General features: G+C 41.8%; 1 protein-coding gene across 9 annotated transcripts in view; it reads right to left on the reverse strand.

Annotated features, from left to right (window-relative positions):
- Positions 1 to 19,064, reverse strand: part of LOC144681094 (WD repeat-containing protein 26) — a 126,275-nt gene that overhangs the window by 12,423 nt on the left and 94,788 nt on the right. For 3 of the 9 annotated variants that reach the window (XM_078542825.1, XM_078542819.1, XM_078542826.1), the window contains exons 11-14: positions 16,431 to 16,509; positions 9,431 to 9,478; positions 5,517 to 5,646; positions 26 to 211 (exon numbers count right to left, since the gene is read on the reverse strand). In XM_078542825.1, the coding sequence (XP_078398951.1) occupies positions 26 to 211; positions 5,517 to 5,646; positions 9,431 to 9,478; positions 16,431 to 16,509 (443 nt within the window). Of the gene's footprint in view, positions 1 to 25; positions 212 to 5,516; positions 5,647 to 5,800; positions 8,979 to 9,430; positions 9,610 to 16,430; positions 16,510 to 19,064 lie in introns of those variants that run through there. The other 6 variants (XR_013576690.1, XR_013576689.1, XM_078542824.1 and 3 more) reach the window with 4 other exon arrangements.

Consider the following 19,064-nt stretch of genomic DNA (forward strand, 5'->3'; position numbering starts at 1 on the left):
TGCAGTAATTAATGAAACACTTCACCTTCAGACTCCTGGTTGTCTAAGAAAGGTGCTGGTCCCCAAATCCTGACTGTGCCATCGTCTGAAGCGCTAGCCATCATGGACGGGACTTGTGGGTTCCAGCTTACGCAGTTTACAGTACGAGTATGTCCTGTCAGTTCTGCTATTGGCAATTCACTCCGCTTGTGCCAAATATAAACCTTGTGATCTACAAGAGATATTCCGTTAACATACAAATTACAGCATTCTGTTTCAGCCCCTCACGTGGATCCAACCCATAATTCACAAGCAAATTAATTTAAATGGTAAAAGTTTTAAGTTTTGTAAATTGTAAAGTGGCACCTTCCAAACCCACAACCACTACCATCTGGAAGGACAAGGGCAGCAGATAGATGGGAACACAACCACCTGGAAGTTCCCCTCTGAGTCACTCACCACTTGGAAATATATCGCTGTTCCTTCACTGTAGCTGGATCAAAATCATGGAACTCCCTTCCTAACAGCACTGTGGGTGTACCTACACCACATGGACTGCAGCGGTTCAAGAAGGCAGCTCACCACCACCTTCTCAAGGCAACTAGGGATGGGCAATAAATGCTGGCCCAACCAGCGAAGCCCACATCCCGTGAATTTTTTAAAAATGACTGTTTTGTTAGTACTTTCTCATTAAACCCCCTAGAGTGCACAGGCTGAGGGGTCAGGTAGGTAGTCTACTCTCTGTTCTCAGCCACTCCCTTCTCAACCATTTGTAAGGGGCCTTTAATCAGGCAGATACACAACAGTATCGGATGCAGCCTGGCAAACAGGGCATTGTACCTGTAATTTCTCCCTCCAACATTGTGGAAGATTTTGGTTTCCTCCTTGTCACCTCCAAAATCAACACGCCTGATACCAACAAATGCGGAGAATGGGAAGATAGGGTGGAATGGGTTGTGGCAGGAGATCGCGTGTCACCAAGCTGTGATGAAACAACAGCTCCCCATCTTAGCTGGTTCATCTACACACAATTACCATTATCCACCATTTGTCAGTTCCAAATCTGACTCTGCCGTTGGGTAGAAGCCAAGCAAAAATGTCCCATTTTCCCACAAAGTCAGTAGCATACCTACTTTTAATTTTAAAAAAAACCACAAAATCTATTGCTAGCCCTCAATTCTAATCAAGTAACTACCAGGGCTAAATGAACAGGGACTTCATTGCTGTTAAAGTGCCCCCCAAAAAACCTTTACCCATTTACATTTGGATGTACAAGCTAAAGACTATTTTAGAGAAAGACTTGTGTTTCCAAACTGCTAATCTCTACTTTTTAAAGCCCTTAGGTTCGCACCACCAGCCAGGAACTAGGCCGAAAATCAGGAGCAGGCAAGTAAAGCAGTCAGCTCTGAAAACCAACCTTTGCATATATCTTTGTTATAAGGGAGTGGCATCACAGCACAGGACAGAGCAGTGCAGGTAGAGTCTCCAACCCTTAACACAACTATTGCCCGATCATAGCTGTGCTTTTGTGGGAAACTGATGAGCTGAGGCCAGATAGTACAAAGACTAGGGGATATGGATATAAGATTTTGGGCAAGAGATATACAAGGGTTTTGGGGGGTGGGGAGGGAGAATTGGTGGAGAAAATCAGGGCATTTTTATGGACAAAGTAGTAATGACCTGGAACTCTGCTGACAGGGGTGGTGGAAGCAGAGACGTTTCATGATTTCAAAAGGAAATTTGATGGGAATTGGAGGGAAATAAACTTGCAGGTGCTACAGGAACCTGATTGGGTTGCATTAGAGGGCCATCATGAACTTTATGGTCTGAATGGCCTCCTTCTCAGCTATATAGACTCAGACTCTAGATGGTAATCCACACAGGGAAAGCCCAAAAGAACTGGGAGCAGATTCCATGCAAGATTTTACAAGGCCGATGGAGAAGTGATGAAATTTATAATTTCACAAATAATGATGTTTTCAACTCCCAAAGTTAGCAAAATTCTGTTAAAGATAAAGGTGGACTACAAAATTGTGTACGGTCACTGCTGAAAATACTGATGTGAAGCAGGAATTTTAAAAAAAATCACTTACAGGATGTGAGCATCGCTGGCTAGGTGGTGGTGAGCTGCCTTCTTGAACTGCTGTCGTCCCTGTGGTATAGGTACACCCACAGTACTGTCAGAGAGGGAGCTCCAGGATTTTGATCCAACAGTGAAGGAATGGTGATAATATTTCCAAATCAGGATGGTGAATGGCTTGGAGGAAAACTTCCAGGTGGGGATGTTCCCATCTATCTACTGTTTTTGTCCTTCTTGATGGTACTGGTCATGGTTTGGAAGGTACTGTTTAAGCAGCCTTGGTTAATTCCTGCAGTGCATCTTGTAGATGGTACGCACTGCTGCTACTCTGCGTTGGTGGTGGAGGGAGTGAATGGGATACCAACCAAGCAGGCTGCTTTGTCCTGGGTGATGTTGAGCTTCTTGAGTGTTGTTGAAGCTGCACTCATCCAGGCAAGTGGACAGTATTCCATCACACTCCTGACTAGTACCTTGCAAATGGTGGACAGGCTTTGGGGAGTCAGGAGGTGAGTTACTCACTGCACGATTCCTAGCCTCTGACCTGGTGTTGTAGCCACGGTATTTATGTGGCTAGTCCAGTTCAGTTTCTGGTCAATGGTAACCCCCAGGATGTTGATAGTGGGGGAATTCAGTGGTGGCAATCCCATTGAATGTCAAGGATGATGGTTAGATTCTCTTGCCTGGCACTTGTGTGGCACGAATGTTTCTTGCCACTTGTCAGCCAAAGCCTGGATATTGTCCAGATCTTGCTGCATTTGGACATAGACTTCTTCAGCTTCTGAGTCATCGTGAGTGGTGCTGAACATTGCACAATCATCAGCAAACATCCCCACCTCTGACCTTAAGATGGAAGAAAGGTCATTGATGAAGCAGCTGAAGACAGTTGGGCTGAGGACAGTACCCTGAGGAACCCCTGTAATGATGTCCTGGAGCGGAGATGACTGACCACCAACAACCACAACCATCTTCCTTTGTGCTAGGTATGACTCCAACAGAGGAGAGTTTACCCAGATTCCCATTGACTCCAGTTTTGCTAGGGCTCCTTGATGCCACACTTGGTCAAATGTTCCCTTGAAATCAGGGGCAACCACTCTCGCCCCTGGAGTTCAGCTCTTTTATCCATGTTTGAACCAAGGATTTAATGAGGTCAGAAGCTGATTGACCGTGGCGGAACCCAAACTGGGCGTTCAGTGAGCAGGTTATTGCTAAGCAAGTACCACTTGATGGCACTGTTAATGATCCCGTCTATCATTTTACTGATGATCAAGAGTAGACTGATGGGGTGGTAAATGGTTGGATTGGATTTGTCCTGCTTCTTGTGTACATGGCATACCTGGGCAATGTTCCGCATTGCTGGGTAGATGCCAGTGTTACAGCTGCACTGGAACAGCTTGGCTAAGGGCACAGCAAGTTCTGCAGCACAAGTCTTCAGTACTATTGCTGGAATATTGTCAGGGCCCATAGCTTTTGCAATATCCAGTAACTTCAGCCATTTCATGATATCATCTGGAGTGAATCAAATTGGCTGAAGACTGGCATCTGTGGTGCTGGGGACCTTCGGAGGAGATAGACTTGGATCATCCACTTGGCAGTTCTGGCTGAAGATTGCAGCAAATGCAAAGACTTATCTTTTGCACTGATGTGCTGGGCTCCTCTATCATTGAAGGTGGGGATATTTGTGGAGACTCCTCCTCCAGGGAGTTAATTGTCCACCACCATTCAAGACTGGATGTGGCAGGACTGCAGAGCTTAGATCTGATTGTTTGTTGTGGAATCGCTTAGCTTTGTCTATCACTTGCTGTTTATGCTGTTCGGCTTGCAAGTAGTCCTGTGTTGTAGCTTCACCAGGTTGACACCTCATTTTTAGGTATGCCTGGTGCTGCTCCTGGCATGCTCTCCTGCACTCTTCATTGAACCAGGGTTGATCCCCTGGCTTGGTGGTGATTGTAGAGTGGGGGATATGCTGGGCCATGAGGTTACAGATTGTGGTCGAGTACAATTCTGCTGCTGCCCCGTAGCACCTCCTGGATGCCCAGTCTTGAGTTGCTAGCTCTGTTCGAAATCTATCACATTTAGCACAGTGGTAGTGCCACACAACACGATGGAGGGCATCCTGTGAAGACAGGACTTTGTCTCCACAAGGGCTGTGCGGTGCAGTGGTCACTCCTACCGATACTGTCATGGTCAGATACCTCTACTGTAGGCAGGTTGGTGAGGATGAGGTCAAGTATGTTTTTACCTCGTTGGTTCTCTCGCCACCTGCTGCAGACCCAGTCTAACAGCTATGTCCTTTTGGACTCGGCCAGCTTGGTCTTTGGTTGTGCTACCGAGCCACTCTTGGTGATAGACATTGAAGTCCCTCTCCCAGAGTACATTTTGCACTCTTGCCACCCTCAGTGCCTCCTCCAAGTGGTGTCAACATGGAGGAGTGCTGATTCATCAGTTGAGGAGGGGCAGTATGAAGAGGTTTCCTTGCCCATGTTTGACCTGATGCCATGAGACTTCATGGGATCTGGAGTCACTCCTTTGGACTATGAGGGCAAAACCCTTCCAAGTGTATACCACTGAGCCGCCACCTCTGCTGGGTCTGTCCTGCTAGTGGTACAGGACATACCCAGGGATGGTGATGGTGGTATCTGGGGCATGACCTGTAAGATATGGTTTCGTTAGTATAACTATGTCAGGCTGTTGCATGATTAATCTGTGAGACAGCTCTCCTAATTTTGGCACAAGCCTCCAGGTGTTAGCAAGGAGGGTCAACAGGTGGTCCATCCTGTTTCAGTCCTTCTTGTTGACTTTTTAGTGGTTTGATACAACGGAGGGGCTTGCTGGGCCATTTTGGAGGGCATTTAAGAGTCAACCACATTACTGTGGATCTGGAGCCACATGTAGGCCAGATAGGCGAGGATAGCAGATTTCCTTCCCTAAAGGACATTAGTGAACCACGTAGGTTTTATTGACAATTGACATTAGAGGAGTACTTCCAGGTTCTTATTGAATTCAAATTCCACCATCTGTGGAGGATTCAAACCCAGGTCTCCAGAGCATTACCCTAGATTCTTATTGAATTCAAATTCCACGTGTGGTGGATTCGAACCCAGGTCTCCAGAACATTATCCGGAGTCTCTGGATTACCAGTTCAGTGATAACATCACCACCTCCCTTAGGCCATTTCAAACTTCTTGGTTGAGAGAGCAACTGAAAAGGTTTACAATCTTGGTTCTGACAAGGGCTCAACATGCCTCAGAACTTCCTGCAATTTTCTATGGCCAAATGAAATGATAAGTTTATGCCAATAAAATGCTAAGAAGTTGGGCATTTGATAATTTCCCCACAATCACCCACATCAAACCACCATGGACAAGCAGAGCTAAGTGGTAGCTCCTGCTATCCATGGACCGAATGTTCTTCACCTATACTGCATAAGTCGATAATGCTGTGTACCCCTGCTTCTTACCTTCACTGCCACTGGCAATAAAGTCTTCATTGTTGCCTCCAAAACATGAATGAATGGTGTAAAATCCTTGCGTGACACCTTGATACTTTCTCACTAAAACACGGTCCTGTAAGTCCCATAGATGAACTCCCTGAGAAAGAACGAAAGAAAGCACGAAAGAAAGAAAGGAGAGAGAGGGGGGGGGAGGGAGAGAGAGGGGGAGGGAGGGAGAGAGAGAGTTGGGGGGGGGGTGGAGGGGGGGTGGAGAGAGAGAGAGAGAAGAGAAAGGAGAAGGAGAGAGAGAGAGAGAACTTTAGGTTTTCTTTCCATGGACTTTATTCTAAATAGCCTTTGAAATTAAAAACATGCAATTAACATCAAAATGTTCTGGATGGTATGAAGTAGTGATATCCAGATGGCCAAACATTAATTTGATTATAAGTACCTTCTTGGTTGAGAGAGCATCTGAAAAGGTTCACGATTTTGGTTCTTACAAGGGCTTAACATTAACCCTGTCCTTTATCTTTTCAGATGCAGACAGACCTTCTGTATTTTTCCAGTATCTTCAATTTTTAAAACTTTGAATTTATAGCATTTACACAGGTAAACACTTCACATTTGGTTATAAAAGCTCAGACCACCACTGCCCTTAGTGTACAGTTTGAGCGCTTGTCATTGGTTGACAATTTTTCCATCTTGGGTTTAACCATTTAATCAAACTCACTCACTGTGGTAAGTTTGGTTGTAATCAGCTATGATGTACCCATGTTTCTTCCAAATTCTGATACATTACTGTTTGGCTGTGTTGCTGGCCCACAGTCTTTTAAAGGCAACAATACTTACAATCCACCTCCCTCCACGTCTTTAAGATCTTTTTACGAACATACATACAAACATACAGATTAGGAGCAGGCGTAGGCTACTTGGCCTGTTCCGCCTTTAAAGATGATCATGGCTGATCTGATTATAACTTCAACTTCACATTCCCACCTACTCCCAATAACCTTTCACGCCCTTGCTTATCAAGAATCTATCTACCTCTACCATAAAAATATTCAAAGGCACTGCTTCCACTGCCTTTTGAGGAAGAGAGTTCCAAAGACTCTCAACCCTCAAAAAAAAGTCTCATCTCTGTCCAAAATGGACGACCTTTATTTTTAAACAGTGGCCCCCAGTACTAGATCCTCCCAAAAAAGGAAACATCCTCTCTCTTCACATCAAGCCCGTTAAAATCCCTCAGGATCTTCTATGTTTCAAGTCACCTCTTACTCTTCTAAACTCCAGCGGATACAAGCCTAGCCTGTCCAACCTTTCTTCATATTACAACCCGCCCAATTCAGGTATTAGTTTAGTAAACCTTCTCTGAACTGCTTCAATGTATTAATCCTTCTTTAAATAAGGAGACCAAATGCTGCATTCGGTACTCCAGATGTGGTCTCACCAATCCCTGTATAATCTCCTTACTTATGTGTTCAATTCCCCTCTCAATAAATGATAACATTCTATAACTTTTCTAATAACTTGCTGTACCTGAATACAAACCCTTTGCAATTCGTGCACTAGGACACCCAGATCCCTCTGCATCTCAGGGCTCTGCAATCTCTCATCATTTAGATAATATGCTCCTTTTTTATTTTTCCTGCCAAAATGGACAATTTCACACTTTTCCACATTATACTCCGTTTGCCAGGTCTTTTAAAGCACTACTTCTTTAACCAAGCTTTTAGTTACCCTCTCATATAATATCTCTCATCCATGTTTTGTTGCACTATGAAATACTGTAGGATGCTTTTCTACATTAAGTAGTACTGTATAGATGGGAAAACAATAGGCACAATTTGTTAGCCAATCTAATCTGTTCTCCATCACTTTAAACAGGAATAAGTAGACATGGAACTAAAGAATGAAACATTACAAGAGTAACCAAAAGCTTGGTCAAAGAAATGGTGTTTTAAAAACTCTTTTAAAAAAAAAAGGTGGTGGTGAAGTGGCTTAAAATATATTTCTAGATCATGATGCACAGGTGGCTGAAAGCATGGCTATCAGTGAGGTAATGGAAAAGGAACACAAAAGGTCAAACTCAACCTGTTTCAGTGCTGGAACACTATGATTTCAGATTAATGCTGAGGAATAGCGCACTTTCCATTTTAAACGCCTGCAAGCCAGATATAGCAATTAGATGCAGCATAAGACTACCCCAACAATTCAGTTGCAAGAGGAGTGCACCTCATTGTGCCAGATTAGCACCATTTTGTGCTGTGAGCCCTTATATGGATTCATTCTCAAGCTCCCCAAGCATCCACAATTCAGTACTGCATTAGGAAATGATACAATAGTCCTCATAACAAACACACTTACACGAAGGAGAACAAATTTTTTCTCAATTATAAAGCCCCCACATGAATCCAAGTCTTTGTTTATTTAATTACCATGAAAATTTTGGCACGATTGCAATATTTTCAATTATTAAACCCTTCATAATCTCAGTACAAATTAAACACTTTATAATCTCAGTATCACTTGCTAAAATTTCAGCACAAAATTAACATGGATTAGTTAGGTCCCTGCACTGGTATATGTGGGAATATACCAATTTAAAGTAGCTCATTACAAGTAACTGCAGTCTGGTTTCAATCCTAACATTGGCAAATTGCCTTTTTTTTTACTGCAAACCAGATGTTTTCTGCTGGCAAATACCATGAGCCAGCCGCTTCCTGAATTGCCGTCATTCCAGTGTAGTCCAAAGTCAAAAATCTGTAGAAGAATTTTCAAATGGTTGGCAATCTGTTGAAACTAATGTCCACTGAGCTGTAAGATGTATCTGGCTACACAAACAGAGTTTACACACCATCTTCTTAGATCCCAGGGCTTCCACTACTTCAGTCAGTTTCACGCAAATGGATTTTCTTCTTCACAGATTGACTACGTCGGAGTTGTGCAATATTTAACCAGGCGGCATGCTGGCTTTCTGGAGGTTGTAATGTTAAATAAAAGTCACTGAGGATTTCCCTTCTCTATCTTTTTGATCAATGCTGCATATTGATCATGCTCTTGTATGGAAGTGGACACCACTGTCAGGCTTTTCTCTTTACATTGACCTTAGAGATGCAGTAGTCAATTCACCACAATGGTACCTGCAATACTCACAGGTTACGAAGAATTGTAGAGATGTAGTAATCAGCTCACTGCAACAGGAATCTCAATACTCACAGATTATGAAGAGATCCATCATATTATCACTATAAGAGACCGAGTTTCTGAATTTCAAAGAAAACTACAGCAACATGAACTTTTACATCACTAACTGGAGACACCTTTCCATGCCTGAAACAAGAAATCAGGAGGACAGAGATAGTGGTCAAAGGTCAAAAGATTCACTTTAACCGTGTGAAGTAAGTCAGCACTGATGTCATTTGAGGGGATCTGGTTTGTCGCTCCCAGCAAGTAGATTCATCATTGTTCCAATCCTCTCCATTGGGTAGTCTAAACACGGAGACAATGTAGGGTCAAACAGGTAGACATTCAGAGTTATTATCCAAGGTCAAAAAGCTCTCCATTTTGTCCTACAAAAATCAGATGTAGGTCCCCCTCCCTCTCTCAACCCACAATCTGTACTAGCCTTAAAATTTCAACATCACAATTGACCCAAATCAGCTGAGTCAAGACTACTTTCAGTAAGCAAAGTCCAGCAAACTTTGTACTAATCAAAAATCAGAGTTCTTCAACCTTAGGCACTGAGCTTCTTTTATTAGTTATAACAAAATTTCAAATTGCTGATGAATCTATAGCATTCTTTCCACCATCCTGCGTGTAACCATTAAAAAAAAGTCTTAAAGGTAGTTGGACCAGGGCTCTAACTCACCATCACCACTTAGTGTCAAAAGCAGTACAAGCTTAAATCAGTTCTGGTTGTTTTGTGCAGACTTTCTACTCACTCTTGAGCGAATTGACTTCTCCTGCCTTTTCTCTTCATCTTCCACTGTCTTCAGTTACATTTTCACCATGCAGAGGGAAACATATGAGTCTTGTTAAAAATTCAATTCCAAATAGCTGGCTGCTTCTTCAGGTATCCCAGAGAGATCAATGTGCTTGCAGGTAGATATAGCGGAGAGATCTTGCAGTAGAGGTAGAAGGAAAAGCACATAAAAAGACAAAAAAAAACACAAAGCTGCCATCAAGTGATAAATGTACCCCTCCCCATTAATCTGATCAGCTTCGTCAGAAGCAAAGACAGCTGGTTTCAGTGCAGTGAATGCAGTGGTAATACTGTGGGAAAGTGTCAAGAACTAAGACTGTTTCCTGCACAGTTTGTGGTCTTCAATACAAACATTCAATTGGCCATCTTAACAAATGGCCAACATTACCTGGTGTAAGGCCTAGAAGCACCAGTGAATAAACTCCATCTGTTCAAATGGAAAGCTGTACAGTATACATTGACAGTACTGTCAATTTTCACACTCATATCCGGTAAGCATGCTTTTCCATATCAAATTATCTATAATATAAATATAAAATATATTATATATAATATATATAATATATATATATTGAATTATCTATCGATATGTCACACTTTCCCACACATTAGGTTGGTTCATCATGATAAACCACCAGAAGTATCTCATTGATGGAAACAAATGTTAAACGCTACCATACAAGCTAGGAAATCCCAGGTTTGATTACTGCTGAATTAGCCCTAATCATAATCAAGTCAGTTCTCTTACTGCTGATTGCTATCCAGCCATCCATGCTGAAAAATGGATGTGTGGATGTTGGAGCAGGGTGGGGGTGATGGGGAAGAAGAATAGCTTGGCTGTGATTTTTAAAAAAAATTCATTCATGGGATGTGGCCATCGCTGGCAAAGCCAGCCTTTATTGTCCATCATGGAGTGATCTGAGGTGGTGGTGGTGGTGAGCTGCCTTGTTAACTGAGTGGTTTGCTAGGCCTTTTCAGAGGGCAGCGAAACGTCAACCACATTGTTGTTGGTCTGGAGTCACACATTAACCAGACTGGGTGAGGACAGTAAGTTTCCTTCTCTAAAGGACATGAGTGAACCAGGTGGCTTTTTATTGCAATCCTGTAGTTATTGCAAACCATTACTATTATTAGTTTTTCTTTAAAATTCCAGATTTAATTAATTAACTGAATTTAAATTATTCAGCTGTCAGTTGAGGTGAGATGTCTCCAGATCGTTAGTCCAGGCTCCTGATAGCTATTCCAGCAAGAAACACTAAGTTATAGTTTTTGAAATAATCGCTGCCTCCCAATATCAAACAACCTATTACATCTCACAGGAAGAATATCCACTTCGACAAGGGGACAGGGCAAGCTGAAACCATCCCTCAGCATCTTGAAGGTAGGAAACTACAGGGAGAAAAAAATGTGCTGCGTACACAAATGGATTGTTAGCATGCGGGTTTTTGTTCTCAATTCTTCAGTCACAGTTTCCCAAGTTGAACTGCTCTAAGTATATACTTGCATTTATACAGCACCTTATAACATTTGCAAAAAAAAGGTCAAAGTGCTACATACAATGAAGTACAGAACTCATATCGACAAACTTCCCCTGCAATGAAAGTTTTCAGTGAAGGCCAGGCGAGAGGGAAGAAAAGGGTCAGTCACCTCAGGTTAGTCTCTGAAAGGCAGTTTCAGGCTCTCATCTGTGACTGGAACCAGATCACCAACTACCTTGGTTGAGAACTCCATTTAAGATACAAGTCTAAAAACAATCTGCATCAATATAGCACCTTTACTGTAATAAAACATCCCAAAGTACTTCATAGGAATGTTATCAAACAAAATTTAACACTGAGCAACATAAGGAGATTTGGACAGGTAACCAAAAGTTTGGTCAAAGTGGTAAGTTTTAAGAATGTCTTAAAAGGAGGGAAGTGTGGTGGAGACGCAGACTTGTAGGGAGGGAATTCCAGAGCTTACAGTTTGGCAGCTGAAGGCACAGTCGTCAATGGTGGAACGATTAAAATTGAGAATTCAAGAGGCCAGAATTAGAGCAGAGCAGTGATCTCAAGCAGCTGTAAGGCCAGAGGGGACCACAGAGATAGGTGGGGGACAAGACTATGGAGAGATTTGAAAATAGGATGAACATTTTGAAAATTCAGGTGTTGCTTAATTAAGAGCCAATGTAGCTTAACAAGCACAGGGCGATGAGCAAGTGAGACTTCGTGCAAGTTAGGATGTAGGCAGCAGAGTTTTGGATTACCTCAGGTTTGTGAAAGGTAGAACTAAGGAGGCTGGACAGGAATGTGTTGAAGGAAAATTTAGAGGATCCAAAGGCATGGGTGAGCGTTTCAGCAGATAAGCTCAGGCAGGGACAGAGTCAGTTGATGTATGGAGGCGAAAATAGGTGATGGTACAGATATATGTAAGGAAGCTCAATGCACAGTCCGATTTAACACTAAAGGTTGTGAACAGTCTGGTTCAGCTTCACAGTTGCCAGGGAGAGAAATGGAGTCAATGGCAAGGAAATAGGCATCGTGACAGGTACCAGAGACAATGCCTACAGTCTTCCCAATATTTAATTTGAGAAAATTTCCAACATCCAATACAGGATGTCAGACAAGCAAGACAGTTTACTGACACTGGCAAAATTAAGAGAGATGGAGGTGAGTTCGAGCTGGGTATCGTGAGCGTACACATGGAAACAGATTCTGTTTTCAGATGTTGTTGAGGAGGGTAGCTTGTAGATGACAAATAGGAGCAGGGCCAAGGATAGCAGGAATAGAAGCCATTGCAGGAGATTGATTCTCTGGCTGTCACTGGATAGATAAGAATGGAACCAGGTGAATGCAGTCCCAGCTGGATGACAGTGGAAACAATGGAGAAGAATTTTGTAGTCAACCATGTCAAAGGCTGTTGCCAGGCCGAGGATGATGAGGGATAGTTTACCTGTCAGTCACATTGGATGTTATTTCCAAATCTGTTTAAGATCATTTTGTTATTATGGCGGGAGCAGAAACCTGATTGGTGGGATTCAAATAAGAAGTTCAAATAAGAAGAGAAAGGCACAGATTTGTGAGGCTTCAAAATGTTCAAGAACTTGAGGGAGCAGGGAGGTTGGAGATGGAGTGGCAGCTTACAAGGACAGCCGGGTCCTTTTTTGAGAGGATTGATGACAGCAGGTTTGAAAGAGGGAATATTATTAATATCAGCTAACAGGCCAGAACTGTCTAATTAAAAAACATGATCGATTTACGTAGTCGTTTTATCACACCATTCAAAGCATTCACATTCATTGAATTCCACTCAAGTATCATGATATTTATTAGGCAAATTGCATAGAAGATCAAAGACACAGTATTACAATTAATCTACCTTTGATGTTGTTTATTGGGGGAGGAATGTTGGCCAGTATACCGGGAGAACTGTACGAATAGTGTTATAGATCTTTAATCTGATCTTGGAATGTCCGCCTTAGCCACTGGTGCAAGCAGGCCAGGCCTAGTGTAACATCACCTCCAAAAGGCAGCACTTCCGACAACGCAGGATTCCATAAGTATTGCACTGAATGTCAGCCTAGTTTATGTGCTCAAGTCCTGGAATAAAACTTGAAACCTTCGGACTAATGTTCCCTCTTAAGACATACGCGGGTAACACAGCAATCTTAAACGGGACTGCATAGTGCAACGAACTGGAGAGAACATTACTTCCGACAGAAGTGAAAGTGCTAGTAACTGAACCAACTTGGCACTTCGGCAGCAAAAGGAAATACTTTCTCATCAACAATACAAATGGTATTGCACCCAAAATGAATGCCTGGGAGATGTATTACAAAAGAGTATTCTCTTGTTCATCTACACATGCCACTGTTGTTACAAAACAAATTAAAAACCAGAATATCTCCAAATCATACTTGACAATTTCTCCATATGCCATTAGGCTGGTAAGAGGGAGAAAACAATAGTATGTTTAAGTCAAAAGATAGCTTTGAACACTTTTCAGTGTCAACAGCCAAACATGGAGTGATGTTACTTCACACTTCATGTGCATGTATGGAATATATTTTTAGCAATTTACCCTCAATGGCTGTTTAAATTAAGAGAACCTGGAAATTTCTTCATTTCAATTTCCCTATTCTTTCATCAGAGGATGTTGACCAAGAGTAGGGCAATTATATTAAGCAGTTTCATGGAAAATGTAATAAAATGCAACAAATCCCATCCTCTTACAACACATTTTATTTTATCTTTTTACATTGTGACATTGAAGTTAGGCAAAGGATAGAAAAAGTAACCAAAGGCAGTCAAAGACTTAGGTTTTATTCAGGGAGGCCTCTGAAGGTGGGGAGTGGTGTAGCAAGGCAGAATGGTTTAGAAAGCACTGAAATCCTGATTCAAAAGAATGGAGTGTTAAAGGTGGGTTAGGTTGAAGAAAGTTGTAGGGGTAGGGTTAACAGAAGATGAGGAAGAACTTGTAACTAAGGATAGTTGTTTAGAATTCAATGTGCTGGAAAATGGGGAACCAATAATGGTCATGGAAGAAAGACTTACATTTAAATAGCACTTTTCACAGCCGCCAGACATTCCAAAGTGCTTTATAACCAATGGGGTACTTTTGAAATGTTGTCATTGTTGTAATGTAGGAAAAGCAGCCACCAAGCAGCCACACAGCAAGCTCAAAGGTTACTATGCAAAATAAGAGCTCATGGTGCAAGGGGTAGCATATTAGCATAGAAAGAGGACTGGTTAGCTAATAGGAGTGTAGGGATAAATGGGTCTTTTTCGGGTTGGCATGATGTGACGAGTTGGGTGCCACAAGGATCAGTGCTGGGGTCTCAACTATTTACAATTCATATCAATGACTTGGATGAAGGGACGGTTGCCAGATTTGCTGATGACACAAAGATAGGTAGGAAAGTAAGTTGCAAAGAGAACATACGGAGTCTGCAAAGAGGCATAGATGGGTTATGTGAGTGGGCAAAAATTTGGCAGATGACGTATAATGTGGGAAAATGTGAACTTGTCCGCTTTGGTAGGATGAATAGAAAAGCAGCATATTATTTAAATGGAGAGAGATTGTAGAACTCGGGGTACAGAGGGATCTGGGTGTCCTGGTCCATGAATCACAGTTATTATGCAGGCACAGCAAATGATTAGGAAGGAAAATGGAATGTTGTCGTTTACTGCAAGGGGAATGGAAAATAAAAGCAGGGATATTTTGCTACAGTTGGTGAGACCACACCTAGAGCACTATGTAGAGTTTGGTCTCCTTATTTAAGAAGGGATATAAATGCATTAGAAGCTGCAAGTTTCACTCGACAGATAGTTGGGATGGCTAATTTATGAGGAAAGGTTGGACATGCTGGGCCTGTATCCATTGAAGTTTAGAAGATTGAAAAGTGATCTTATTGAAACATAAGATCCTAAGGGGATTTGACAGAGTGGATGTTGAAAGGGTGTTTCCCCTTGTGGGAGAGGTTGCATCTAGGGGCCACAGTTTAAAAATAAGGGTCGCTTATTTAGGATTGAACAGAGATGAGAAGAAATTTTCTGAGGGTTGTGAATCATTGGAACTCTTCCCCAGAGAACAGTGGAAGCAGGGGCAATGAATATTTTTAAGGCAGAGGTGAATAGATTCTTGACTAACAAAGGAGCCGAGGGGTAGGTAGAATGTGGAGTTGGGGCCACAATCAGATCAGCCATGATCATATTCATTGGCAGAGTAGGCTTGAGGGGCCGAATGGCCTTCTCCTCCTAATTCGTGCATTTCCACAAACAGCAATAGGATAATGACCAGATAATCTGCTTTTGTGATGTTGATTGAGAGATAAATATTGGCCAGGACAATGGGGATAATTTTCCTCCTCCTCAAATACCGCCATGGAATCTTTTACATCCACCCAAGAGAGCAGACAAGGCCTCGGTTTAATGTCTCATCATAAAGATGGCACTTCCAACAGTGCAGCACTCTCTCAGCACTGCACTGAAGTGACAGCCATGGCTTTTGTGTTCAAGTCCTGGGTTGTAACTTTGTGACTGAGAGGCAAGAGTGTTACCAACTGAGCCACAACTGAGGATGGCTGAAAAGACCTTGGTGCATCATAGGATTTGGACAGTCTTTTCTGTTGAGTTAAGTGTTTGGAAAGACTTATGAAAAGCTGCGAAGGTCAAGCTTGTCTATGGAAAGGTTTGCTGAGGGTTTTGGTAGTAGTTGGATGAGGTACAGATGATGGTGGAAATAGGTCTTAGTGATAAAGAGTGGATATGAGGTTATAAAGTTCAGCTCAAGATTAAGTAGGACACAAGGGTTCAGCCTGAGATCGTCAAAGGATGAAATCAATGGTTTGTGGTTTCCAGCTTGTATCTGACAAGCATCAGACAGCATAACAATGAAGTCAGTGTGATGACAGAGGCAAAGTTTGGCGTCCATGGTATGCATGTAGAAACTGAATTGATACTTATTGTCAGAGAGGCAGTATGTAAATATGCAACAGAAAGCAGCCAAGGGGGTAGCCTGAGAACACATTATGGTTGTATATGCAAGGGCAGTTAGGAAAAATAACTGCAAGAGATTTGATTACAAATGGAACCATGAAAGTGTGATGCCACACAGAAGAGGCAATGGAGGAGTACTGACAGCAACAAGTGAGAACTTTAGCTGATTTTCCTTTCCTACACTAAGTGGCCTCTGTATCCAGAAGTAAAGCCAGCTACACGCAACTGTTCCAGCTGAAATTAGCTTAGCACAGACCTGGGAATTTACCAAGGACCAATTTGATTTACATGTCTCAGCAACCAACCATATGGTGCATTTCCCTATCGAATTATTGTGAGGCATATATACACTACCAAACTAAATGGTTACAGTCCATACTTGAAACAGAGCTAAATTTGTCCCTTTTGGTCTTGGACCCAATTAAAATGCTGCAGTAGGGAAATACAAGTCAGATTTAAACAAATCGATTCCTCTCTACATACCTGAGTCGCAACATTTAACAAGGCTAACCTTCCATTCTTCGAAACTGTGAAAGACATTATAGGATGGTCCTCTTGCACTCTGTAATAGAACCAAAGAAGAATCAAGCAGAGCAAAAACTACTTCAATGCACTGAATTTATTTTATAAATTTCACAGCACAATGAGTTGAAGCAGCTCTGAACAATTGAGTCAGTATTTTTCATTCCAGGAAGTTATACATCAATAAACAGGAAGGTCTTAAAAAGCAACTCTTCCTTAAGATTTCATTAAAAACAGAAAGCAATTACAATCAATAAACACCCATTTAAGACTTTTTCATTAAACATTTCTTTTAAAACAAGCTTGAGCATTGGAAATAAGGGATTGAGGTGGTTAGTGAATTCCATTATTTGATGAAATAGAATTAACCAGTTAATGCTGAAGCATACCAGATTGACAGTCTCGAGTGTCTTCATAGGCCACATAGGTATGTAATAAAGGAACCCTGGGACCCACATAGAAAGTTTAAATCTGTGGCCCGATTAATCGGCATACATCTCAAATTGTAGAAGCAGATCCTGGTGTTGAGTAAGGGCTTATCCAACAGTGAAGCAACAGCCATTTCCAAGTCCCCAGGCCGACAAAATTACAAAGGAAGACAAGTTGTCTAACATTACTCATTAAAAAGCTTTGCGGTGAATGTGGACTATATTTTCATTATGCCTGCTTTAATTTGCTTTACATTGTTCCACTCAGGAACTTCACTACACCAGGTAAGCCCAGCTTTGTTTGAAGAATCAATCAAAAACTGACAAAAATATCAAGTGCTGAATTAATATTTAAAATTTAGAATATTTAATAGTCTTGCAACTTAACTAGAAGTCAACCATTCCCATTTATTACAAACTACAACACCAATAAAACTGGCAACACTCAGTCTTGATGTGATGTGACTGTATTGCTTTCTAAAGTCTCTCTTCTGAGAGACAAAGGCTGAGGGATCATTTTAGGTCGATGATCCCTTCATTACATTCCCAACCACGGAAAGTCTTCCCCTATTCACTAACAAAACTTTTCAATATTTATAAAACTCAGCATTAAATTTCCTCAATTTCTCTGCTCTTTATATAGTTTTAATACCCCTTTTATAAAGTTGTACATATTGCAAACAACGCTTTGACTAAGTTAGTCAGAATTTCAACGCTCTTGCGCTCTATCTCTATTCCTAGAAATCCAAAATTTTACTCCTTTATGTCTTTATCGACCTGCACTCACTCACACAATTAATTTAAACCCCTGGATCTTTCCTCATCCACTTCAGTGTTTCCATTGTATGTACATTCTCATTTTGTTTATTCCCCAAAAAACATAATTTCTTATTTATACACATTAGAGCGCATCTGACACCTGCCTGCACATTTCACTCTATATTAATCTATTCCCCTCTTGGAAGACTTTTACAGAGCTCCCAACAATTTGCTAAACATGCTTCTGCATCATCAGCAGATTAGGGTTATGTTCTTGGTAGCCAAATCATCTATATACATCGAGGAAAGTGGGCCAAGCACAGGACCAAGGAACTAGGGAGCTAGGAAGGAGATTCAAAGGCTGGACCTCTAAAGTAGTAGTCTCAGGATTACTCCCAGTCCCACGTGTGAGTATAGAAATAGGAGAATTGAGCAACTGAACACATGGCTGGAAAGTAGGATGGAGGGCATCAGATTTCTGAGGCATTGGGACTGGTTCTGGGGAAGATGGGACCTGTACAAGCCAGACGATCTACTCCTGAACAGGACTGGGACGAATATCCTCGCAGTTAGATTTGTTAGTACTGTTGGGGTTGGTGGGGGCTTAAAAACTAGATTGGCGGGGGATGGGAACCTGAGGGCAGATTCAGAGCAGTGAACATGAGATGGAGAATTGAGTGACTAAAAGACAAAAGTATCACAGGTTAAAAAGTGTACAGCACAGGAACTTGGCAGTGTTAAACAGCGCACATGTAAATGCAAGGAGTGCAGCAAATAAAGTTGATGAGCTGAGGACACAGATGGATACATGGCAGCATGATATCAATGCTATAACAGAAACTTGGCTTAAAGATGGGCAAAAATGGCTGCTTAACATCCCTAGATAGAGTTTTTAGGCAGGACAAAGAGGGGTATTAAAAAAAGTTGGGAGTGTAGCATTATTGGTTCAAGAGTCAATTACAGCCATGAGGAGGGATGATGTACTAAATGAGGCCATATGGGTTGAGCACAGGGCCAAAAAAAAGTGGCAGCCACATTGCTAGGAGTGCATGATAGACCCTCAAATAGTGGAAGAGAGTTAGAAGAGCAAACATGTAGGCAAATTTCTGTGTGTAAAAACAATGGGGCAGTAATAGTTGGAGACTTCAACAACCCAATATCAATTGGGATATGAACAGTGTGAAGGGCACAAAATTCTTGAACTTCATTCAAGAGAATTTTTTTAGCCAGCATGTAACAAGCCCAACGGGAGGGGGCACAATTCTAGATTTAGTCTTAGGAAATGTAGCTGGGTAAGAGGATGAAATAGCAGTGGGTGACCATTTTGGAGATCATGACCATAATACAGTTAGATTTAGCATCATTATTGAAAAGGACAAAGATAGAACAGGGCTAAGTTCTAAATTTT

Source organism: Cetorhinus maximus, chromosome 5 (assembly GCF_964194155.1).
Source record: "Cetorhinus maximus chromosome 5, sCetMax3.hap1.1, whole genome shotgun sequence".
In the NCBI taxonomy this organism is placed as follows: domain Eukaryota; kingdom Metazoa; phylum Chordata; class Chondrichthyes; order Lamniformes; family Cetorhinidae; genus Cetorhinus; species Cetorhinus maximus.